Source organism: Balaenoptera acutorostrata, chromosome 6 (genome assembly GCF_949987535.1).
Source record: "Balaenoptera acutorostrata chromosome 6, mBalAcu1.1, whole genome shotgun sequence".
Taxonomy (NCBI): domain Eukaryota; kingdom Metazoa; phylum Chordata; class Mammalia; order Artiodactyla; family Balaenopteridae; genus Balaenoptera; species Balaenoptera acutorostrata.
In genome coordinates, this window is record NC_080069.1 from 125,690,580 (window position 1) to 125,715,931 (window position 25,352).

At 52.8% G+C, this 25,352-nt stretch overlaps 1 protein-coding gene across 1 annotated transcript in view; it reads left to right on the top strand.

Moving 5' to 3' along the window:
* The window catches only part of CACNA1B (calcium voltage-gated channel subunit alpha1 B), a 186,297-nt gene that overhangs the window by 122,301 nt on the left and 38,644 nt on the right, over nt 1-25,352 (top strand). The window contains exons 21-31 of the mRNA XM_057548592.1: nt 8,043-8,169; nt 10,914-11,043; nt 11,279-11,338; nt 12,528-12,634; nt 17,041-17,137; nt 18,349-18,509; nt 19,836-19,973; nt 20,725-20,926; nt 21,133-21,297; nt 21,613-21,723; nt 22,084-22,167. Coding sequence (XP_057404575.1) covers nt 8,043-8,169; nt 10,914-11,043; nt 11,279-11,338; nt 12,528-12,634; nt 17,041-17,137; nt 18,349-18,509; nt 19,836-19,973; nt 20,725-20,926; nt 21,133-21,297; nt 21,613-21,723; nt 22,084-22,167 — 1,382 coding nt within the window. The remainder of the gene's footprint in view (nt 1-8,042; nt 8,170-10,913; nt 11,044-11,278; nt 11,339-12,527; nt 12,635-17,040; nt 17,138-18,348; nt 18,510-19,835; nt 19,974-20,724; nt 20,927-21,132; nt 21,298-21,612; nt 21,724-22,083; nt 22,168-25,352) is intronic.

Below are 25,352 nucleotides of genomic sequence, written 5' to 3' on the forward strand. Positions count from 1 at the left end.
GATCTGTTTGAATCAGGATCCAAACAAGGTTTGCTCATTTGACTTAGCTTAATCTGTTTACATCTGTTTTACTCTGTGACTATTTTCTGCATGCCATTTATTTGTTGAAGAAACTGTAAACCGTTCTGGATTGGGTTGATTGCATCATGGTGTCATTTAACGCATTTCTCTGTCCTCAGTATCTCCTGTTAACTGATATTTAGATCCTAAAACAGGCCGTCTGAACCTTGGCGCTATTGAAATTTTGTTGGTGGTGGCTGTCTTGTGCGTTTTAAGATGTTAAGCGGCGTCCCTGACCTTTCCCCCTAGATGCCAGTAGTACCCTGTAGTTGTGACAACCAAAAAAAAAAAAAAAAAAAAAAGTCTCCAGACGTTGCCAGGTATCCCTAGGAGGCAAAATCACCCTTGTTTGTGAAGCACAGACCTTGACTGTGATCAGGTTAAGACTCTTTGGGGAAGCTTCCTAGGCGGCTGGCTGTGTGCTTCATCTCACGGTCCATCCGCAGCCACATGCCATCTCGTGTTTTCCTTTGGGCAGTGTTAAGATTGATCGCTGGGTAGAGCCCTATCCATCCACTGTAAATTTCTCCACCAACCTTTCCCCTAGTGATCTAGTAGGCACTGATGATGGTCACCCAGATCTGTGATTTTATTTGGCATTGCACAGTTGTGAATTTATAATTCCATCATGCTCTCTGCATTAATTATTCTGACATTTTCTATAAGGAAGAACTTCCCTCATCAACTCTTTGGTTACCCTGAAATACAGTTTGTATTTGTATTAGTAAGATACATGCTTAATTCCGTCCCTTTACGTATGAGTTTTCAAAATAGCGAGTTGGTACACTAGGAACTCCAAATACAGTCATCGAGAGCTTTAACAAAATTATTGTTATGAATCTTTGGATTTTAACGTGTTTGGTGTGTTTCAGTCCTTTGGACTCACTGTTAGTTCTGATGCTCAAATTGTCCTGTCTCTGGATAGTGGGAGCCCCTTAAAGTTGGCTTTTTTACCTGCTCACAGCCTGTTGTCTTTGACAGCTTTCTGCTTTCATCTGTGACAAAACGTTCCAGGATCATTGTGTACCTTTCCTGCCCAGACCTGGAATCGGCCATTTCTCCAAGGAGACCTGTGTCCTGGACACCTGTTGTTTTTCCAGATCTCCCTTCCCTTCCTTCAGGGTCCTTTTGCCTCCAGTGGCCTCACCTTCAGCTCCTCTTTGGAGGGCTGCCCTTGACCACTAGAGGTGCTTCCCAACACGTGGGGGATGGAAAGTGGAAGTCCCTGAGGGTTGACGCCCCCAGGTGGCCCTCACCAGGCACAGGAGTGCGGGGCGTGAAAGCCCAGCCCTCTGGCTTCAGGTCTGACAACTCTGAGGCTTGGGTCAGACCCCAGGGTCCCCCGAAGGAGCAGCTGACGCTGTCGCAGGACTTTATCTGAAGCCGCCCCCTCTTTTGGCCCCCTTCTCTGCCCTGGTCTGCCTTCTTGCTCCCTTCCAGTTCCTTCTGGGAGTCCGTCCTTAATCAGCCACTTGCACATGGACCCTCATCTCATGGTCTGCTTCTGTAGAACCTGATCTGAGAGGCTGTGGTTCCTTTGGTGAGAAATGGTATTATTTACCAATATGGTCATTGCTACTAGATTTTTACTGCTTTCAGGCTTTTTAGGACTTTTTTTTTTCTTTTTAAAAAAGAAGAATATACCATGTATTCTTTTGGCATTTGTAATTCAAATGTAAGATTATAGGATTTTTACCTTACTACTTAGATTTTATATTTGTATCTCTTTTCTGTTACCCTGAAAAATTTGTATTTTTGTCTTTTTTTTTTTAGAGCAGTTTTAGTTTCAAAGTAAAATTAAATGGAAAGCACAGAGACTTGCTGTACACTCCCTGCCCCTGCACCGTCAGCCTCCCCCACCCAGTGGTACATTTGTTACGGTCAGTGAGCCTCCGTGAACCGCCGTTGTCGCCCAAAGTCCAAGGTTTACAGTAGGGCTCACTCTTGCTGCTGTACCTTTTAAGGGTTTGGACAAATGTATAATGACCTGTGTCATTATAGTATCATACAGAGTAGTTTCACTGCCCCAAATTCCTTCTTTTGTCTTTTTACTTATTCTGTTTTTTAAATAGTATTGTTTAAAAAAATTGTATTTAAAAATTTTTTGCCCCTACCATGTAGAAATGCAAGCAATTTTTGTCCTTCAGTTTTGTGTCCAGCCAGAGTTGCCAAACAGACTCTCTTACTCTAAATAATTTTTCTGCTGTTTTCTATGTAGACACATTTATACTGCCTACGATATATAATTTTTGACCCATGAACTATTGAACGTCTGTTTTTCAATTTCCAATTGTAAAATTTAAATCTTAATTAATCTTTTGGTTTCTGATTATTGCCTTAAATTGCAACTTAATTGTACTGTGATTAGAGGACATGACGGGCATAAGGGTCTTCTTTGAGACGAGAGATTTACGACTGCTTTATGGCTTAGCATATGGTCGACTTTTGTAAATGTTTTATGTATGCTTAAGAGGACTATGTTTTCTCTAGTTTGGGGAACACTTGGCTTCTTACATTTGTCTGCTAAATCAAGTTTGTTAGTTGTGTTGCTGAATATTCTATATATTCACTAATATTTTGCCACACTGACCCATCGATAATTAAGAGAGGTGCATTGAAATCTCTTTCTGTAGATCTGTCAGCTCTTGCTTTGTGTGTGTGTGTGTGTGTGTGTGTGTGTGTATTTTTTTTTTAAGTTTCTATATTTAATGCAGTTATTTTGAATAGTTTGAAACATGCAGTTCAGTATAGGAAACATTCTAACAGGTGACCAAGTACTATTGTGTATGTTTCTAAAATAGTAACTATGTGTTTCTGATTCTCTTTTGTTAGGCTTTTTCTTTTATTTATTCTTTTTTTCAAAAAAAAGCTTATGTTAAAATATATGTGTTTGCTTTCTATGTTTTAAGCCACTTTATGTATATTTAAAATTGCTGTGTCTTAGTGGAGCTGAACTTTTTGTCATCTTCTGCTGACCCACTTTAACTCTAATAATGATTTTTTCTTATATTGTAATTTTCTGATGTGAATATATATCTGAGTTTTGTTTTATTTTGTTTTTTTAATGAACATTTGCCAAGTGTATCTTGTCCCATCGTTTGACTTCCAGCCTTGATGTGGCCTCGATTTTAGGCTTGTCTCTTGGAAACTAACAGTTATATTATGTATAATGGTATTTTTTAAAATTCCATCTGGGTGATCTGTGTCAGTCAGTAACCAGGTTCCGTCTGCTTGTGTGTATTGTGATTATTAGTTTACTTGGACTTGTGACATTTGTTCCATTTTTCCTATGTTTTTTCCTCCTTTCCTTCCTTTTTAGTATTGAATAATTGGTTGTTTATTTGCTTTCGTGTCACATTTTCCCCTCTATATTAGTTTATAAACTATGAATTATTTTTGTTTTTTTTAAAGTGGTTATCCTTATAATTCTATCATGCATGCATAACAAAATCTATAGTTATTTTATTAAGTTCTAAGACCTTAGAACAGCAGCTGCGATCACATTTCCCCCAGCTTCCTTGTGAGCATCCAGCATTTTAGTCCTTTTCTCCCCCACAAAATAGATATTACTATTGTTCTGACTTTGTAGGCGTTCAGGATGAACCCTCCCCAGAATGTGTCACTTTTGCGTGAGGATTATTTTGAGCTAAGGGCAGTCGAGTCCCTGTGGGTTCAAGAGAAGCAACTGCCCCTCCCTTAACTACCTAGAAAAATTTAAATTGGGGATTTTTCCCAGGAAAGAGTTATTACCAGAGATAAGTGTTATCTAAGTGGCCCCCATCTGTTTGGCAGGGCAAGCATCTAATTACCAAAAACCTGCCCTTTTTTATATTGTCCTATGAATGACGCTCCTGTCCTTGGAAGCCCCAGGCTCCTATCCCATTCCTTAGCTTAAGGTAGTGTATATACCTCATTTTACCCTTCTGTCTGAACCTCTCACGTATGCGTGGTTCCAGTATGTACGAAGTTAAATTTGATTTTCTCCTGTTAATCTCACGTCAGTTTAATTCTTAGACCAGTCAGAAGAACGTAGGAACGTAGAGGAAAATCTTCTTCCTTCCTAACAACTTTATAGAGACTGTGTTTATTTACTGATAGATTTACCAATTTCTTACATTGCAGACCTTCCTTTAATATCATTTTCTATCTTCCTGAAGTACAGACCTTCCTGCTATAACATTATGTATGCATTTCTGAAAATGCGATGCATTGAAAATAATAGGCCTTGTAGAAAAAGTATGGTTAAGAGCAAATTATTCAAGATATGCAACTCTTTAACCAGAACACTAACAAAAACAAGAACAATCCGAGTGCAAAATGATAGCGAAGTTAAATCTCTGTTTGCATTTGCACCCAGTATCAAGTCTTCAGCCCCGCATCCTCCTCGAGGCCCTTTGCTTCTGGCAGAGACCAGCCTTGCCTTGCTCTTGTGCAGCAGTGACTGGAGGGGAATTAATCGGGACCGACCGAGGGACTCGCTTCTCTGCCCTTCTCTCCTCTCTGGGATTTTGCCCCTCATTCCCAGACACTGTGTCATCCTCAAGCTCCAGTCTTTTACTCCTCCTCCCAGTAGGCGTGTTGCTTTCTGCTTCTAAAAATGGGAAAATGGCCTCATGTGCACAGGGGTCGCCTCGTGCCTCCTTTCTCCCAAGGATTGTAGCTTCTCAGGTTCTGTCCGTGTCAGCTGGTTCCCTGTGCCTTTAAACAGTTATGTATTTTTTTCAGCTTTTATAGTTGTTTTTAGTAGGAGGGTGAGTCCTTTTTAAGCCTCTCTGTCATAGGCCATGGAAATGCTGGGTCAATTTTATAGACTTCTATTGCTTGTTCATTTTTTAAAGACTCATTTTTTAAAAAATTTCTTTACATATTTATGTGTAGTTCTTTTATAGTCCTCATCTAAAGGTACTTATATCTGAAGTCCATTGGGGGTTATATATATATACTACTTGTTTCTGCTGTCTTTCACCCACCTTGTATGGGGGTGATGTTTGTTTTCTGGTCCTTGTATGTTTGCTGATGTTTTTTGTTTTGGGTTCATATATGACTGACTGTAATCCACCCTTTCTGAAGTGGGCTTTGTTTGATAATCAAGCCCTACAGAAAAAGAATTGTTTGGTTGCTTTTTCAGTTCTCCCAAGGATGGTACCTAGCTATAGGAGAGAAATTCTTTGTACATGGTGGATGCCTTGGGACATTAGGCTTAAGTTCTCTTCAAGTTGGAAATGACTGCCTTGGCCGGTGGGGATTCTGTGGGCCAGATGAGGGCCGTTCTTGTCCGAGGACTCAGCTGTGCTTCCCTGGAAGCCCCGCGCACCGCCCGCCTGCTCTCCCTTCAGTCCCCTGGAGGGAGCAGTTCAATGTGGTGCCTCACCCCAGCTTTGGTCGGCAATGTCCCCACAGTGTAATTCCTCCGTTCAGCCTCAGTTTCTTAATCTGCAAACTGGAGGTAATAATACGTGCCAGTAAGTGCCGCTGTGAGAATAAAGCACCTGGACCAGGCCGGCACCTGTTGTTTTCAGTGAACGTTCTGTTCCTTTCTTTATCCACCCCCCTCCCCCATATCTGGCCATCTGGCTTGATTGTCTTCTGTTTCAATGAATTAATTTTTGTTACTGTCTAGTCTTTTTTTATTTTTATTTTTAAACAGCTTCCAACAGGATATTTTCTTAGTCTGTTGTAGTTCTCGTTTTGATCCTCTCCCTCTATTCCTGGTCTGTTTTGACTTAATTGATGATTTCTGCTGTTGTTGTAGTAGTAAATCTATTTCAGGAGAAATATTTCCATCCAGGCTCTGGCATCTTTGTTCCACTTCTTTTGAGCAGAAAAATTCTTCATTCAGTGTATATTGGTTCCTTTTTCCCAGTTTACTTGTCCTTGGGTTTGCTTAATTGTTATTGTGGAAGAGTCTGAAAAGCTGTGGTTTTAAAATAATAAATGTTTCTTAATTTAAAAATTACACATGCTCATCACAGAAAAAACAATTTTAGTGTTAAAAGTATAGTGAAGAGAATTAAGATTATTATCAGAAAGCCTTTCGGAGATCACCACAGTTACTGTTATTTTGGTGTTATTTCTCTCCCTGTATATGTTATTTTTCATAGTTGAGCCCATCTGGGATATACAAGTGTGTAGCCTGTCTTTTTTTTTTTTTTTTTTTTTTAACTTACCTTATCATAAGCTTCTTCTTTAAAGCCTATAATAAGTCATTTAAACTATTTGTATGCATTTTTAAAAAAATTATTATTTATTTATTTATTTTTATTTATTTATTTGGCTGTGTTGGGTCTTCGTTTCTGTGCGAGGGCTTTCTCTAGTTGCGGCAAGTGGGGGCCACTCTTCATTGCGGTGCGCGGGCCTCTCACTATCGTGGCCTCTCTTGTTGCAGAGCACAGGCTCCAGACGCGCAGGCTCAGTAGTTGTGGCTCACGGGCCTAGTTGCTCCACGGCATGTGGGATCTTCCCAGACCAGGGCTCGAACCCGTGTCCCCTGCATTAGCAGGCAAATTCTCAACCACTGCACCACCAGGGAAGCCCTGTATGCATTTTTAGTATTCATAGTATGATGCTTCCTGTAAGTATTGCACACTTAGTCGATCTCCTATGGTTATACTTTTCATAGTTTTTGTTATTGTAAAAGAACTTATATAAAAAACACCTTTGTGAATACAGATGTTTGTGTGCATGCTTGATTTCCTTAGGAGATAATTTTGTACAAATTAAATCAATAGACAGGATTTTTTACTTTAAATAAGTTTGCCCAGTTGCTTTCTTAGAAGATGCTATAGTTTACGCCTTCAGCCGGGAATTGAATGGTGCTGGGTGGTGGCAGCTGACAGTCTAGGAAGCGTCGTAGCTGCTGTGGCTCAGGCTGGTTTCACGGTCAGGTCAAGGCTGTTTTCTCTGGCCCGGCTGTTCCCTGCAGGGCTTCAGAGTGGCCAGCAGCCAGGGGAGAAGCTTAGAGCCTTTGTCTTCACACATGCTGGAGGGAACCGCCCTCATTTCTGCCTTTATGCTTCTTCCAAGAAGTAAAAGTGAGGTGGACAGTGGGCATTGGCTCCAAGTCACTGCACTGTCCTCCCTGGCGTCCCTGGGGTCTCAGGAACTGTTACCCGCAAGAATGGAAACGTACATTAGGATAGTTAAAAATGAAACACTGTTGTGAGAAACATACTATGCAGAACAGCAAAATCTACTTAAAAACAGTGGTCACAGCCATGTTAACCTGGGGACTTTGATTTGTGGGTGCCGAGTGGAGGAGGGGGTGCTGATAGCGCAGAGGATGGGCCTTAGGGAAGGGGGGGATGAAGATCGAGGGACAAGGGCCAAGCGGGTGTATGGGCGACGGCAGTGCCCGCGTCCGCCCTGGGCCAGTGTCCTCTGCGGGCCCTGTGGGCGGGTCAGGCCTGACCAGCAGGTTCAGGAGAGCAGCTTCAGGCCAGGCCGGCCCCTCTCCTCGCTGCCCTGTTGGCCCTGCCCCCAAACCCCTGCAGCGACCGCGGGAGCTCTCACCAGGCAGCCCAGGATGCGTTCTCTCGAGGGGTGAGCCCTGAACTGGGGTGGGGGAACCTACTGGCCTTGGTCTCTGGGGCTGAAGGCGGCTTTGGTGTTCTTAGAACATCTAGATTTGTGGCCCCTAGGGAAGCAGAGAAGTCCACAGCCAGGGACGCCCGCCAGGCTTGGCGCTGCTCCCCCAGCGACCCTGGTGAAGGGAGAGGTGAGGAAGGGTCTCGGGATCTCTGCGGCAGACGGCCCAGATCCTCAGCGCCGGCACAGCCCTGCCACCGTTCGCCTCAGTGGCGGCCTGACGGTGATCGGAGGGGTCTCATGCGAAGCTGTGTTCTTAGCCGCACGCCCTTCCCCGGGTGGGTCCACGAAGACCTGTGAGGTTGGAGCTGGGAGAGTGCCTGTCGCCCCGGGGCGAGACCTGCGTGATGTGGGTTTATGAGCCACACCCCTGACTTGGTGGCCTCGTGTCCTTGCAGGTGGTAACGTGGACCTGGAAGGCCAAGCAGAAGGGAAGAAGGAGGTGGAAGCTGATGATGTGATGAGGAGCGGCCCCCGGCCCATCGTGCCTTACAGCTCCATGTTCTGCTTAAGCCCCACCAACCTGTGAGTCTTGTCACCAGCCCGTGCCCTGTGCCGTCCTCTTGTCCGTGGCCCATGATCCACGTGTACACGCCACCAGCGTGTGCTAGACGCGACCTGCCCCTTTACGTGTGTTAATATCCTGGTCACCACAGCATCCCACAAAGCACACACTACTGTCACCTCACTTTGCAGATGAGGACACGAAGCCACAGGGAAGGCTGGTGTCCAGACACACAGCCCGTCCATCTCGGTGGCGGAGCTGGGATTTGAACCCAGACGGTTGGTCCCAGGGCCTTGCTCTTAACCCGCACTGCAGCCTTAGTTCACCTCTGCACACACACACACCCAGTTTACATCCATAGTGCATATGTGCTGCCCTCCGCCCACCTTCCATCAGGTGGTGCGTCACAGTCACCCATGTGTCTGTCCACGTTTTCTCCCCTCTGTTTACGCCACCATGAGTCTCATCCACTCATCAGTCCACCTGCCTTCATTAGCTCAACCAATATTCATGTGCCAGACAGCGTTCTAGGTGCTGGGAATACGCGGTCATGAGCAGAACGGACAAGGGCCCCGTCCGTTCTTAAGCTTACAAGCGAGTGGAGAGGCAGACAGCAGACAGGACGTTAGGGAGGGGACATGAGATGGTTCATGGAGGGAAGGCCTAAGAGGAAGCACAAAGCGGGGACTGGAGATGTGGACGGTGGGGGCTGCTGACATGAAGTGGGATTGGAACAGAGACGTGGCGGGGGTCGTGAGAGCCCACCAGGCAGAGACGCAGGCAGAGCAAAGGCGGAACCACACCACCCAGGGGGGCAGCGCAGCAGGGTCTGAGGAGCTCGTGCTCCGTCCTTTACCCACGTGTCCAGCCAGCCCTTCTGCCCTGGGCATCCAGCAGTCTTTCCACCAGTCCCCGTCGTCCATCCTCCCCACGTTCCTCCTTTCAGCATACGTCTGTGGGGAGCTTGCTCTGCTAGGGGCTTGGAGTAAGATGGCGGTAGAGACGGATAAGGCCTTGGCCTCCAGCACCGACCGGGTGGTGTCCGTCAAATGAGTACAACGTGGACGGTAAAGCAGGGAGGTCTGGTGTCTTGGAGCAGGTGGGGAGAGTCAGGGGAGCCTTCCTGGAGGAGGTGAGAGATCTCAGGTGAAACCTGAAGGGTAAAGAGTTAAGATGAAGAGGCAGGAACCACTGTTCTTGGAGGGCGGAGAGAACTTAGAGTGGTCCAGAAGTGAAAGACATCAGGCTCAGAACAGCTAACAACAGTTGGATGGAAAAGCGCAGAGGTAGACAGCGCTGTTGTGTGTTCTGTGGAGAAGTAGAAGTGACACCGAGAGCCCTAAGAAGCTTGAGAGGTTGTAAACAGTTGGGGGTGAGTGGTGACTTGGTTAGACTGCACTTCAGCAGAGCCCTTTGGTGGGAAGACCGGAGACGAGACAGGGAGACCGTTTAGTAGGTGGCCGCGGTTTTCAGGTGGTGATTTGATGAGGATAGTCAGAGTGGAGAGGTTTGGGAATGAAATGCTTGGGGAGAAATTTTGGAGGCAGAATCTGCAGGATTTGATGGCAAATTAGATGTGGAAGGGGATGGAGATGTGAAGGATGACAGCCAGGGTTTCTGCTTGACGGCTGGGGGCCTGGCCACGCTGGGGGGTGGTGAGCACAGACCCTGTGGAGCCCGGGGCAGCTGGCAGGTGGCACATGGCCGGGGGACTTGGGGGTCTGAGTGAGGGTGGAAACTCAGCCGCAAGATGGACCGGCAGCTGTTGATCAGAAGGAAGGGGGCTGGGATGGAAGAGGGCCCGAGATGGAGTGTCGTGGAAGTGGAAGGAAAAGCGTCTCAATTAGGAGGGAGAAGTGCCAGCAGGTCTCTCGGGGTCCTGGGAAGGGCAGCTCCGGGGAGTGTGCGGGCTGGAGCTGGACACCGGTGGTCGGGATGAGGAGGAGACAGGCATAAAGTCCAGTCCCTTCCAGGGACAGAGAGACGTGGGTGTCCTTGGGAACACTCTGCGTTGGCGAGAGGAGCAGGTTGGACGGGCTGGTGGGCAGCGGTTGGGCCAGCAGAGGCAGGAGGGGGGCCCCCGTGAGCACGTCCCTCGAGGTGGCAGGAGCGACGTCTGCCTCGTGCGCTCGTCCCCCAGGATCGGCTTCACTCTCCCTCTGCGGGGCCTTTGCTGGCCTCCTGGTCACTGTCTCCTGCTGAGTCGTAGTGTGTGTCAACACCTGAGCATCTCCCGTTGCTTTACGTTTACTGGTGTCTTGTTCGCCACTGTGTCCCAGCCCAGCATGTGCCTGAACAGAGCAGAATAGTGGTGAGTGGAGGCGGGCAGGGGCACACACGCAGCTCTGGCGGCTCCGACGGGGGCACCGCGCCCAGCACTGGGGCTCGAGAGGCACCTGCTCTCCACGGGACTGTTGGTGCTCGGCCTCTTCCCCCCCCCCCCCACCCCCCACAGCAGAGCCGGAAGCCCGTCCAGGGCACGGCAGCCCCACAGCAGGTAGACGAGCAGGCCTGGCTGGGCCCCAGTGGAACTTTATATACCGAACGGGCCAGACCAACTTGGCCTGCAAGCCGTGGCGGGCTGGCCCTGCCCAGGGTTTCTGCAGCCTTTCCGCCACCTACCCTCCCAGGAATCTGGTCCCCACCAGTCACCTGGCCGCTCTCTCCCGGCCACAGGGACACTTCCCAGAACTCAGCTCGTCCTACGGGGAGGGGCCAGCCCAGCCCTCCGTGGGCCTTCGGTGACCCGTGCTTTGCCTTCCAGGCTCCGCCGCTTCTGCCATTACATCGTGACCATGCGGTACTTCGAGATGGTCATTCTCGTGGTCATCGCCCTGAGCAGCATTGCCCTGGCCGCTGAGGATCCCGTGCAGACAGACTCGCCCAGGAACAACGTGAGTGCTGCCACTGGGCTGTGGAGGCTCTGGGGACACAGAAGAGTGGGGACATGCCCGGGACGGGAGGGAGGGCTGCCGCTGCAGGGGTGCGCTCCCACAGGGACGCTGGCCTCCCCTGCCCTCCCCAGACCCTGCCCACAGGCCCCAGGCCGACGGGTGGTCTGTTCAGGCTCCTGCCCCCGCTCGAGCTTCTGGCCTCGCCTTTGAGAAAAGCCTTTCCTTTTGGTTCCAGGTGCTGAAGTACATGGACTACATCTTCACAGGCGTCTTCACCTTTGAGATGGTGATAAAGGTGAGATGTGTGGTTGCCCTGGTGACCACAGGGCTTTGCTCATCCCCCTCGTGACTGAGATGAAGGCACGTGGCAAGTGTGCCCTGGGCGTGCACACACGTGTGGTGACATGAGGGCACATGAGCCCGCAGGTAGAGGTTGTGTCTTGTGGAGACACAAGGCCACGTTTGTTAAGGATTCGCCACAGCGTCACGTCAGCCTTTGGAGAGCTCGCAAGCGCTGGCCCTGGTCTCCACTACCTGCTCATGGAGACCCTTCTCGCTGAGGGGACAGGCTTCCCTTACTGTGCGGTGTGAGCCCAGCCCATGCAGGGTGGTCTCAGCAGAGGCGGAGGCCGGGACCTCGGCTGGAGGAAGGAGAGCAGGGACAGGGCGGTGGCCTCAAGGCCCAAAGATCACGGCAGGTGGGTGTAGAGGACTCACTAGTGTTTGATCCTAGATGGAGAATGACCGTGTTGTTGTGACCTTCGTTCCTTCTCTAGGTGTTGCCAAGTGGCCTGTGCTTTCCACACAGGTGCGCGGGCAGCGCAGCTGGTGGGGGCGGGGGGTGCCCACGTGCTGACTCAGGGTGGCTTCTGTGTACACAGCACTCACTTCAATTCTCTCCCAAATTCCTGGGGGAGGTGTTACCATTTCATTTTACGAACGAGGACACGGAGGCCCAGAGACATTAAGGTGCCGCTGCAGGAGGCGCAGAATCCAGCAGCTCTTCCTCTCGCCGCACGGGGCTGGCAGTCTGAGGGTCTGGCAGGCGGCGTGCTCCGGGCAGCGTGTGCCTGCAGCCCAGCGATGGAGGAGAGACTCACTCAGGCTCCACAGGAGCTGGGGGCCGGGCAGGATCTTGGCCAGTCATGACCATGCAGGGTCATGGGGTCAAAGGCATGGAGATCCAAACACCCGTTGAGGCTCTAAGAGGCCATTACCTGAGCTGTGACCACTCCCATGACAGGGCGTGACCTGAGCTGTGACCCCTCCCCTGACAGGACTTGACCTGAGCCGTGACCCCTTCCCTGACAGGATGTGACCTGAGCCGTGTCCCCTTTCATGATAGGCATGATCAGGGCTGTGTCCCCTCCCCTGATGGGACGTGACATGAAGCGTGCGGCACCCTTCCCGTAACCACGTCTCTGGGCTCTGGCTCTGCCTTTTCTGAAATATTCTGCTCATTAAAGTGTGTTGTTCCCCTAAAGATGATCGATTTGGGACTGCTGCTGCACCCTGGTGCGTACTTCCGGGACCTCTGGAATATTCTGGACTTCATTGTGGTCAGTGGGGCCCTGGTGGCGTTTGCCTTCTCGTAAGTACCCAGGTCTGCTCTGACTCTTGCTGGACTGCAGTCCCCAGAGCCGTGATGAGTGTGGGGGGTGAAGGAGGAAGGGGCCCAGTGGCCTCCATGACGGTCTGTCTTCGGTCCCTCTGTGCCTGGGGCTGGGCTGTGGGGCTGGGAGGACCTCAAGGCTCGTTTGTCCCTGACACACCCCATGGTTCTGAAAGTGGATAGGCAGGCCTCTGCTTGTGGTGTCTGCCTCTCGGGTCCTTCAGGAAGCTTTTCGTGCCCTGACGCGGCCGCGCTGCTTGGTCAGCCAGCGTGGGCGGGCGCAGCTGGGGGGCTCCGCCATTTTCTGTGGCCCCCTGGTGAGCGGCGCTCAGCCCTGTTGTGGCTGGGCCTGGATCGGCTCCCTCAGACCCTACGCGGTGGCGGGCGTGAGGCAGGCGTTGGGTGCTCGGGTGCAGCAGGGGGGAGATCCAGAGATAAGTAAGACCCTCGATGGACGCGGATACGGAGGGACGGGGTCACCTCTGAGCCCACGGGGAGGCCTCCTCACTGACTCTCTTCTCTTTGTCTCCTGTTGCTGGCCTCTCGGTAGGAGCTTCATGGGGTAATGCCTTCCCTCTGTCCCCACATCACAGCGCGCCGCGGCCCCTCGTGGGCCGTTTCATCACCACGCCTCGCCTCCGCTCATTCCCCTCCACCCTCTGGGCTGCATGCTGCCCAGAGCCACGTCCCCAGGGCCACATGTCCCCGCCTCACCTCTGGGGGCCGGGTTGGGGGCTGGAGCTGGGCGTGGCCCCCCCTTTGGTGAGCAGGGAATGCTGACTGAGTGCTGGAGGCTGGGCGCCTGGGCCCGGAGGGCAGTGCCCACTCTGGGTGGGAGCTGCGTGACCGTGGCTGTCAGGATGTTGGCTCTCCGGAGGCACTTTCCCACGTGTCTCCTCTGGAAACCGGGCTTTTTTGCTCTTTCCTTTCCACAACGCCTCCCTGAAATGCCCAGCATCTCCGACCCTCTATTGTCATAAAACAAAATTCAACGGAGTAAATCTGAAGGTCTAATTGGGTTTATTCAGTGATTCATGAAACAGGCAGTATCCCGTCTAGTAAGTAGAAAGGCTGTACGCGATGGAAGCTGTACAAAATTGAAGGCCTTTATAGAAAGGGAGCCAGGCAAGGTTATTAACAAAAGAAAAGAAAGGATTGTTTCAGGCAAGGTTACCTCACTGGTGCTGACCAGGGAAGTCCAGAAATTCCATTCCTGGGAAAGGCTGAAACTGCAATTCAGTCCTGGTTCGCTGTCCTGGGGGCGAGTGGCTCTGCTTTGGGCCTGTTGTTTCTTTTTATTTTTCCTTCTTATCCTTTTTCTTCCTTTTCCTCTTTCTCCTCTCCCTCCCTCTCCCCCTCCTCTTTTTTTTTTTTTTTAACAATTCTCCCCTTCTGATCAAACTGTCAGCCCAACTGAGAGATGTGATCAAAATTTTAGGTGTGTCGACTAAAAAAACATTCACAACCTAGAAGTTGAGAGTTACGTTTTATTTGGCGGACAAAACTGAGGATTTAAGCCCGGGACACAGCGTCTCAGACAACTCAGAGGGCGGCCCCAAAGAGGCGGGGCGGGGGGGGGGCGGGTGGAGCCTGGATGTACAGGAGTTTTCGCAACAGAGCCCAGGTAGTCGTAATGTCAAGAGATTACCGTTAACTAAAGAAAACCAGGCATCTCAAGTTAAGGGATTTAGTGCTTTGCTTTATACGGGACATGCAAGTGTCTGGGCTCATTGAATCATTCCTTTGATATGTACCTCAGCTGTCTGGGCCAGTATCCTGTGCTTCTCACCCTGAGTCTCCTGAGGTGCCCCGTGGGAAGGGGCTGGCTGACAGCTGGATGGGGGGGGGGCATCCTGCCTGCATCCTGAGCTCCCTCAGGGCTCACCATCCGGTGGCTGGAATGTGATGGCTTGATGGCTGCAACGTCCTTTGTTTACTGATATGGCAGGCAGTATTTTTTATTCACAGGCATTAGCACCACTCTTAGCTCCTGCTGTGTAGTTTTTGCAGCTTTGATCTTTGATGTGGTATCCATAGATCATGATGTGTTTGCTTAATGCCTATGACATTCACGGATCACAGTTCCAGGTTCATAATCCTTATGTTGGTCATTTTCTTTGCTTCTTTTCTGACATTCCAGTCAGAATGGAGACCGTTTACTTAGTGGTTATCAGCTACAAACGTGTATTTAAAGTTTTTGAGAGAATACGACAAACACAAACACATCAGGGGCATTATAAGCAGGGTAATTCCTAATGTTTGAAGTGTACTTTGGAGCCATGGTCCCCAAGACCCAAACCAATCAAAGAAAAACCCCATGAAGAAGTCACACATTTGAGCCAAGTAGCTGGCTCAGTGATCTCATGAAACTGATTTTCACCTTCCCCGGAAGTGTCAATCCAGGTACTGTAGGTAGTGTTGGCCACAGCATAGACAACTCCTTGCTCAGTTGAAGATAACCAAGGGCTGTCCTATTATTAGGACCAACTTTGGCCAGAGAGTCTAAGGATATTTGCAGGGGAATCTGCAATGTCTTCAAGAGTTAAGGAGAGGTTTCTGATCATATCTTGTGCATATTTACTCCTAAACTAACTCCTTGTGCATATTTACTTGAAACCAAGTGATGGATTTATTCACAGCGTTTGCTACATTCACCCATTTAAGCCAGGGGTCAGTCAGGTTTTTAGTGTATGTGGGAGTAGAATCTCCTCCCCTGAAATAAAGAGCCTTCCTAAATGCCTTGCAAAGATGGGTGCTGCTGGTGGGGTCTCCTAGTGAGTGGAGACAAGTCTGATGTAGATAGTCGGGATAGGTCGGAATCTTTGGTGACGAATCCAGCAGTCTGAAAGGCTAACCCCATTAGTAATGGTCTGGGAGATAAAGATGAGGGTGTGATCTTTCCGTGCCAGCGCGGGAGTAATGGACAGGAAAAGGAGAGTTTCACGATTGAAGTGTAAAGTCATGATCTGTCATCTTGGGCCGAAGCAGTCTACGTCCACGTCAGCTACTTTTCTTCCTCTCAATTCGATTCGGAGGTCTCCAGCATTTGTACACGATGAGATGGGGGTTTTTGGTTTTGTTTTGAAGGATGACTGAGGCTCTGGGTTCCCACAGAGGGAGGGGGAAGGGAAAGGCAGGCGGGGAGGTGGCCTCATCCCTGAGGGAGGCTCGGAAATGGATTTTCTCTGTGACATGTGGGTGGCAGGTGAGGTGAGGTGAGTGGGGGCAGCACGGAGGGAGCTGGTCCTCGCCTCAGCCAGCCTGGCCGTGCAGAGTCCCCGGGCAGGGCAGCAGGGCTGAGGCGGCCCCAGCTTCACCGCGCTGGGGACCTGGGAGCTGTCCAGCATGGAGCCTGCTGAAACCAGCAGGGGCTTGGCCGGCAGGAGGCTCTGCCAGGGGCCCTCTGCGGCCCGCTGCCCCTCTCTGCTCCAGGGCTTGAGAGACCAGTGTAGGGGATCAGACCAGAGAAGGGAATGTGGGGGCTTCTTCAGCTGCGAAACGTTTATCCAAGGTTCAAGTCCCTGAAGTTTACTGCCATCTGGGTAGTGAGAAGGACCTGGTGCAGTCCCTTCCAGGGAGATTTCAGGGCAATTGTTTTTCTGACTGATTTCAAATCAGAGAGGTGGGAGAAAATTGGAAACATTAGTTTGGTAAGTCATAGCCAGATATTTGAGGAAACTGGAAGAATTCAGGATCCAGCCCAGTTTACAGGTATATAGCAAAACCTTAAAGATAATTATTAGGATTAGAATCTAATATCTCTAAAGGGACAAACATCTTTTTTTCTCTCTACAATACCCCCACTTTTTTACCAACGATAATCACAGTAAAACTAATTTGTTTGTATTAAACTTGGCCTGATTATTTGTATAAGTGCAGCGAGAAGAGTGACTGATCATTTAAGTTCTTTTTAAGGCTGCTTTGTTACAAATTTTCCTAAGGAGTCTCAGACTGAACTCTCAAAAGCCTTCAAAGCCAGGAAACCAAACCAAGGACATGGCCATCAGATTTGACCTGCAATACCTTTTCAGTCAAAGCCCAGCCCCGGCTGGGCCTGCAGTCCTGGCGCGGCCTCCCCGCTTTATTCCCACTGGGGGTCTCAGCATGGTGTCTGGAGGAAGCTGGTGTCGGGGTGGGTGGGAGTGCTGAACGACATGGCCGGGGGGGAGGGGCTCTTCCCATCCAGAAGCTCAGCTCTCCTTGGACACCAGGTGCTGCTGACCTGGCCCCGGCCCTTGTCCACTCTGAGGAGGCCTTGGCAGGCAGCCCGTAGGGGTAGATGCACTGGCTTGTGGTGCCTGCAGGGCCGAGGCTGCCCTGTCCCCGGGTCCTCTGGGCACAGGTGTGCGCCCTGCCTGTCTACATGGGTGGCTTCTCCCTTCTAGAGGCTCCAAAGGGAAAGACATCAACACCATCAAGTCCCTGAGGGTCCTGCGGGTGCTGCGGCCGCTCAAGACCATCAAGCGGCTGCCCAAGCTCAAGGTGCGAGTCTGGAGTGGGGCCTCGGGGGGGGGTGTGTGTGCTCATGTGTGCGTGTGGGCACACGTGCACATGTAGACTGTGCGTGTGTGTGCCTGCATGTGCACACGTGTACATGTAGGCGTGTGTTGTGGGGTGCACATGTGTGACTGGCCTGGTCCCCTGCAGCTTGCTGCGTGGGGTGGGGATGAGCGGAGCTGAGGGGAGGCCCCACACTCGGGAGGCCCGGTGTCGCGTGCGTGGGGCGGGCTCTCAGCTCCGCGACCCTCCCCGAGGGGGCTCATTCTCCGCAGTGTCCTGTAAGGCTTCTCTTCCTCAACCCAGGGGCGCCCGATGGGACAGCGGGTTTCGTCAGCAGCTGTAGTGCAGGGGGAAGGGCTGCGGAGAGAGGTGGGCTCACAGGGAGATGCGGGGAGGGCAGGGGTTCCCTGAAGCGTGGGTGTGGCTTTAGAATTGTGCTACAGTCTAATTGTTGCTGAGCTTGTACTAAACTCACTCAACCCTCCAAGACCGTGTGCAGTAGTGTTAGAGGCGGCTCGGACACGCGGGCCGTGGAGACACTGAGCGATGTGGGATTACGGCAGGCAGTTTGCTTAGAGCCGCGTGTGAAGGGGCGGCTCCGGGGGTGATGGAGGCTCCAGGGGTGGATGGGCAGGGTCTGCGCTGCCAAGGCAGCTGCTTGTGTCTGGAGTGTGCCAGGTGGGGTCTCGGGAGATGGTTGTGGATCTGCCATTGTGCACAGCCAGCAGGAACCAGGGCCAGGGCGGCAGGGAAAGGTTCACTGGAGAACAGTGAGAGCCCCTGAGAGGAGGCCCGGGCAGTGGTAACAGACGGGAGTCACCTCTGGTTCGTGGACATGCCCCACGTCCCTGTCCTGAGCTGGCCTCCGCGTCACCGCTTCCGCATCCCACTTCCCACCGATGGGCAGGGGCCAGGCGTGGTCCTCGGCCCGGCCCCCCTCCTCCCCTCCACGTCAGCCCATGGCCCGGCAGAGTGGCCTAACCCCAGCCCCAGCGGCAGGTCCCCCTCGGCATCTGGCCCCCCCGCCTGCGCCGCCTTCTCCAGCCCCTCCTGCCCGCCGCATCCAGTCCAGGGTCACCCTTCTAGAGGAGGACAGCGCAGGCAGCTCCCACACACAGCAGCGGGCCCGGTCCAGACCCTTGCGGGGGGCCACGGGCCTGGGCCCCGCCCCTCATGGCTCCACCCTCCCCCAGGCGGTGTTTGACTGTGTGGTGAACTCCCTGAAGAACGTCCTCAACATCCTGATTGTCTACATGCTCTTCATGTTCATATTTGCGGTCATCGCGGTGCAGCTCTTCAAGGGGAAGTTTTTCTACTGCACCGACGAGTCCAAGGAGCTGGAGCGGGACTGCAGGTAAACTGGGCAGGGCGGCCCCGCTGTCCCCAGCGCCACACCTCCTGGGCAGGACAGGCCCTTCCTGCCCACACACCCAGGGAGCTCAGCGTGGCCACTGCCGGGCGCGCTGTCAGCCCGCGAGATCCAGGCTGGGCCCGAAGGTCAGAGGGCCGCCCCGGGGTTGGAGCCACTCCCCCGTGCCCCTGAGGCCTTGGGCCCCAGCAGAGCAGACAGGAGAGGAGCCCTCGGGGAGGAGCGAGGGGGGGGTTGGTGCTGTGTGGGTGCCGTCCTGGACGCTGCGCGTAAACGGAATCATGTGATCTGGGGCCTTGTGTGCCCCGCTTCTACCACTGGTGCTGTGGCCCGTGCAGTGCTTCGTCCCCTTTAATGGTCAGACGTTATTCCTTCTGAAGGTACACCTCACGGTACTGATCCAGTTCATTCATCTGTTGGTGGACATTTTGGTTGTTTCCACATTTTGGCTGTTGTGGTTACTGCTGCTTTGAACATGTGTACAGCTTTTTCTGTGGATAGGTGTTTTCATTTCTCTCGAGTATAAACGTAGAAGTGAGATTGCTGGGTCACATGGTGATTCTCTTCATCAGTTTCAGGAGCTGCCAGACTGTTTTCCAAAGTGGCTGAACCATTTTGTATTCCCACCAGCAGTGTCTGGGAGTTCTGATTTCTCCACATCCTTGCCAATACTTGTTCTTTTCCTTTCTAAAAATGTAATTATAGCCGTGCTAGTGGGTGTAAAGTGGTATCTCATTGTGGTTCGGTTTGCGTTTCCCTGATGATTCACGACGTGGAGCCTCTTTTCATGTGCATATTGACCATTTGTATGTCTTCTTTGCAAAAATGTCTATTCAGATCTTGTACCCATTTTTTAAATTAGGTTGTTCGTCCTTTTTATAACCGATTGTAATTGTTAATATAGCCCTGATACAAGTCCCTTATCAGATAGATGATTTTCAATATTTTGTCCCATTCTGTGTGTTGATGATGTCCTTTGAAGCACAAAAAAAGCTTTCAATTTTGATGAAGTCCAATTTATCTGTTCTTTTCTGAGGCCCCCTGTGTTTTCTTCTAAGAGTCTTACAGTGTTAGCTCTCACATTTAGGTCTTTGATCCATTTTGAGCTGACTGTGTACATGGAGTGCGGCGGGGCCCACATTCGTTTTCTTCCCCGCAGATACCCAGTGGTTTCAGCACCGTCTGTTGAAAAGACCGTTCCTTCTCCACTGAATGGACGACCCTTTTCAAAATTCAGTTGACCGCAGACACAGGGGTTTATCTGGATCCTTTGTCTCTAACCTCTGACTTCCTCTGTGCTCCTACCCCCAGGGGCCAGTATTTGGATTATGAGAAGGAGGAGGTGGAAGCTCAGCCGCGGCAGTGGAAGAAATACGACTTCCACTACGACAACGTGCTCTGGGCCCTGCTGACGCTGTTCACGGTGTCCACGGGGGAAGGGTGGCCCATGTGAGTGCCCCCTGGCTGGTCAGGCTAGAGCAGAGGGGCAGCCAGAGTGGGGAGCTCAGGCTCTGCGTCCGTCACTAAGCAAATACCCACCAGGCTCTTGTACTTACCGGGTGAGCCATGGCCCTGCCCTTCAAGAGCGGGCAGCCTGGGGAGCAGGAGGGGATTAAGCCAAGAGCACAGCATCGTGACCTCCTGAAAATCCTTGTTTAGTGGCTGGAGGCCGGGGGGAAGATGGGCCCTTCGGCGTCTCCCTGTGCTGGCCTCTGGCCGCAGTTAAGGGGAGCCCAAGGGGTGCGTGTGTTCAGTGCCGCACTGGATGGCAGGGGCTTCCTTTGGGGCTGAGAAGACCACCCTTCAGAAGGTAGGATCGATGCTCTGCCAGGATAACCTGCTCAGCCCGAGGCTTTTTGGCGACAGGTGAAGCTGGGTGTGGGCAGGTTACCTGGCGTGAGGTGGGAGAGAGCCGGGCAGTGCAGGACTGCTGGACCTCTCCCACCTCTCCTCCGGGGGATAGGACCTCAGGCACACTGAGGCATCCTCTAGGAGGTCCCCCCAGTAGCCCTGAGTATAAGCCCTACTGGCGGGACAGGCCCCACCGGCAGCCACGCCACCCTGAGGAGCAGGCCTGGCCGCACGTGGCACCGCCGCTGGGCTCAGCCGCAGAAGCCCTCACCTGTGACACGGGCCTTGTCTTTCCTGGGGCCGTGTCCTCCTGGGCTCCCCTGATGCCTGGCGTTGGTTCTTGGCCCAGGGTGCTGAAACACTCGGTGGATGCCACGTATGAGGAGCAGGGCCCGAGCCCTGGGTACCGCATGGAGCTGTCCATCTTCTACGTGGTCTACTTCGTGGTCTTCCCCTTCTTTTTCGTCAACATCTTTGTGGCCTTGATCATCATCACCTTCCAGGAGCAGGGGGACAAGGTCATGTCTGAATGCAGCCTGGAGAAGAACGAGGTAGGCGCCTCCCCTCCCACTCCATCTCCTCGCGGGCTCTCCAGTGGGCAGTGTAGGCAGGGGCCCTGGGCTCCCCTTCTGCGTGGGAACCACTGGCCAGCACAGAGCAGGGAGGGCTGCCCGGAGGAGGCCTTCTGGACGAGGGCGGGGGGTGTGCAGGGGCTCCGCAGGGTCCAAGCTCCCCCTGCTGCTTCCTTCCTGTGCAGAGGGCTTGCATCGACTTCGCCATCAGCGCCAAACCCCTGACGCGGTACATGCCCCAGAACAAGCAGTCGTTCCAGTACAAGACGTGGACGTTCGTGGTCTCGCCGCCCTTCGAGTACTTCATCATGGCTATGATAGCCCTGAACACTGTGGTGCTGATGATGAAGGTGCGTGGGGCCCGCGTGGTGGATGCCGGCGCCCGTGGGGCGGGAACCCGACTCCAGCCTGGCGGAGGGCGGGCCTCCTCCTGGGGTATGCGCGGGAGTGGACATCGCCCCGAGTGCTGGTCAGCTCAGGGTGCCCGCACAACCCTGGGCCCCCAGTCGTCCACGGGCTGAGATCATGAGAAGGTTCTGGGAGACGAGGGGAACCGGGAGGGGGTCCCCGTGCAGCAGGCATGTGTGACAGGAGGTCGTCGTGGGCCCCGTGGGGTGTCTCAGGGCAGCCAGGCCTGGGGCCAACGGTACCTTTTCCCCGGGCAGTTCTATGACGCGCCCTACGAGTACGAGCTGATGTTGAAGTGTCTGAACATCGTGTTCACGTCCATGTTCTCCATGGAGTGCGTGCTCAAGATCATCGCCTTCGGGGTGCTGGTACGTGCCTTGGCCCCTCCTGGCCTTTAGGTGTCTGCATTCTGGTTCCCCCTCTTCAGGGGACCTTCGGGGGCCCACCGTTTGGAGCTGGGGATTCCCTGAACCCCCAGAACACATGTGACCCCGGAGGGGCCCCAGGGAGGGGGCTGCCAGGGTCTGCCCGCACCTCTGCGCCCGCCCTGCTCCTGGAAGCGGGTGGGGCCGGGCTCCTTCCCTCTGGATGCAAGACCTTGTGCTCTCCCACCTGAGGCGGCGCGTCCGTCCACTCGCCGCCTTCTTGACTAGAGGCCATCTCCTGCAGCTCCTTGTCTGGCAGAGCCCTCACCGGCCCCAGCACTAACTGCCCTTCTTTCTCTCCAGAACTATTTCAGAGACGCCTGGAACGTCTTTGACTTTGTCACTGTGTTGGGAAGTATTACTGATATTTTAGTAACAGAGATTGCGGTAAGTAGCATCTCCTGCCCCCGCAGGGCCCCAAGTGGTTTCCTTCCAGAGGTGTTCCCTAACTGAGCCTCCAGGCCCTGACGGTGTTAGCTCCTCCTCCGGAGCAGAATTCCCCACGAGCTCTGGAGATGGAAGCTCCTCTCCAGAGGCGAGTGTGGGGATGAGTTTGGGGGGTGGGCGTCCTCTCGGCAAATGCTTTTTCTTGGATAAGAAATTGGTTCCCTGGAGGTCTTCCAGGCTGGTGGCCTGAGAATCACCTGGGAGCTCCATGGTAACAAGTGACCAGGAAGATAAGGATCTTCTAAATTTGTGGGTATCTAATGCGTACGCATCTAACAGCTGGTGCCAACAAGATACAAACGAAAACCAGTAAGAGTTCAGGGTATTTTAAAGTATTAGGTTTGTTTTACATATACGTGGGGGTGTGTGTGTGTGTGTGTGTGTGTGTGTGTGTGTGTGTGTGTGTGTGTGTGTGTGTGTGTGTGTACACATGCTGGAGATTCTTATTCTTACTAAAATACATGGATTATATCTAAAAACGGACTGAGGGCTGGAACATGAACTTGTCTCAACAAATTTGAAAGAATCTGAGTCATAAAGCGGTATTCTTTAAGCACAACACGTTAGGTTAGAATTAAATGGCAAAAACTACATTTATTTTTCTTAGGTTGAATTATCTAGGAACAGTCACCAAGGTGAGGGTTCTTGTAAAAGTTATGTCTTAGGACGTGTTCTGAGGCAGAACCCGTGGAGAGAGGTTTGGGGAGGTGGATGAGGAGAGAAGGACCAGAGGTGCCGGTGAATCGGGTCATCCCCCAGGGGCTCTGGAGACAGGGCGGGTCACACCTCAGAGCTGCAGAGTTCTTACCTCTGTGCACACCAGTCCTCGGCTAAAGGCTGTGCCCGGGGCGTCGATTGCCAGACACCCGAGTGCCCCGAGGGCAGGCGAAGCAAGCTCTGGCCGCCTGCGCTGCTGCGGGTGAAGGGCCACGTGCAGGGTGGGGTCATCTGCTCGCAGCCCTGGCTCAACCTGGCTCTGCCCACACCTCACGTCGGGTCCCGTTGCTGTCTTCAGGGTGGTGCTAGTCACGACTTCTGGGAGGAGAGGGTTGATAGGAGGAGCGGGGCACCTGCTGCTGTGCTGGGGATTTGCGTCATCGCCGGGGTCCCCTCACCTGTGGCCAGCCCTCTGCTGCTCTGGTCGCTGGTCTTGCCAGGTGACCCAGCCCTCTGTGCTGTGCAGACCGGGCCCTGCTTGCCATACCCCGTGTGGCTCTGGCTGCTGTGATGGTCCAGGCACAGTTCAGACTGGTCCCAGGAACCTCTAGAAAGGCCCCGGGGGCCCCTGATTTCCAGACAGACCTCCCTGCCCCTGTGCAGGGGCAGCTCTGCCCTTCACACCCTGGCCAGCGTGGGAACTCTGGGGAACCCAGAGCGACAGGAGCCACCATGGCCTTCCTGTGTCGCACAGTGGCAGTGGTCTCCGGCCTGCTTGAGTCAGGACCCCGAGATGCGCCTAGCCTGAATTTGTGGGGATGGTGACGCAAAGTCCCAGCGGGCTGCTGGGGTCATGGTGGCAGGGGCCACCTCCGCTTTGGCCCCTTGCTTCCTGGATCCATGCGGTTTACAGGTCGGGCACCCAGTATGTCTGTTGGCCGTCAGTTCATTTTGAAGTGCAGCACCCCAAACCCCCTGAGGTGCCCCACCAGGCCAGCTCTCTTCTGTGCCTGTAAGAGGCCATCTCAGCATTTTATCAGAGCGACACCTCCTGAGTGATGTGGAGGGTGACATGCCGGTGGGTCCTGGGTCCCCTGCTCCTTTGCCCCCCCTCCGCTTGCTCTGAGTTGATGGCATGTGGCATCCCCTGTTGGTAAATCTCTGACGCTAGTGCATCAGCAGAGGCAGGCCCGCACCCAAGATATGAGTGATCCCCGCTGAGACAAATCACTGTTGTTTCCGGGTGAAGGGTTCTCAGGTAGGCAACTTACCACCAAGTGGCTGAGTGACAGCTCCAGGCGTGGTTCCCTGTGGAGGCCTAAAGGCGGTCCCTGCTCACAAGGAGCTGGCGCTCAGTAGCGGCCGCGGCTGGATCAGCCTTCGTCCCAGCCGTCACGGTCACTGCCTTTGTGGGTCTGCCGTGTGAGCGGGGGCTGGGAGCACGGCGGCTTGCTGGCACCTGTTGTCCGCACAGCCTAAGGCGCATGGGGTTTCCGTGTCCCTACGGCTGTAGGTGTCCGGGGTGGACGTTAACGTGTGATGCCTAGACCTGCGCATGGTGCCCACTCCCACGTCCAGAGGTGGCCTCTGCCACAAACCTCGTTCCCTCCAGAGGCCTGACCAAGCTGTAGTCTTTGCCTAGGACCCTGTGGTCCTTACCACCAGCAACTTCACGCACACACGCACACACGCACACGCGCACACGCACACGCACACGCACACGCACACACGCACACGCACACGCACACACGCACACGCACACACACACACGCGCACTGTGGCGGCTCGGGCGCATCACCAGAGCTCTGCCTCACCGCTGTCTTTCAGGCCGACGCTGCCTGGGGCTCTGGTGAGGCCTGCACCAGTATATTAAGCCAGTCCCTCCATAACCAGGTTGGAGTTTTTCCTCGACTTTTAGTGACCATCCCGTGATGTGCTGGGGAGGGGTGAGCTGAGGAAGAGACAGTGGTGCGACAGAGGCGAGCGGTGTGGGGGCCAGGCCAGCCGTGTGACAGTGCCCGCTAGGCTTGCCCAGGTGTGGCCCCGGGTGTAGCGCTTGCACGGTGCACTGGGTCGTTGCTGGGCTGGTGGCACACGGCCCATGAAGACGAGCCGTCTGTGGATGAAATCCAGAATAACCTAAAACGAATTAAATGTGAGATTGCTCGAGTAAGTTTGCTGCGTTTCATTACGGCGCCAGCAGTCCTGACAAACCTAACAAGGTACGCGTGCAGGACCTCTTTGTGGAAAACTACTAAACTTTATTGGAAGATGCTAAACAAGACTTGAATAGATGGAGTTACACATTATGTTAATTAATAAGTAGTGTCAGTGTCATAGAGATGACAGTTTCTCCCAATTGATCTGTAGATTCAATGCAATTTCAATAAAAACACCAATGACTTTGTTTTTCTTTTTGTTTGTTTGTCTCTTTGTTTTGGAATTTGACCAGCTGCTTCTAAAATTTA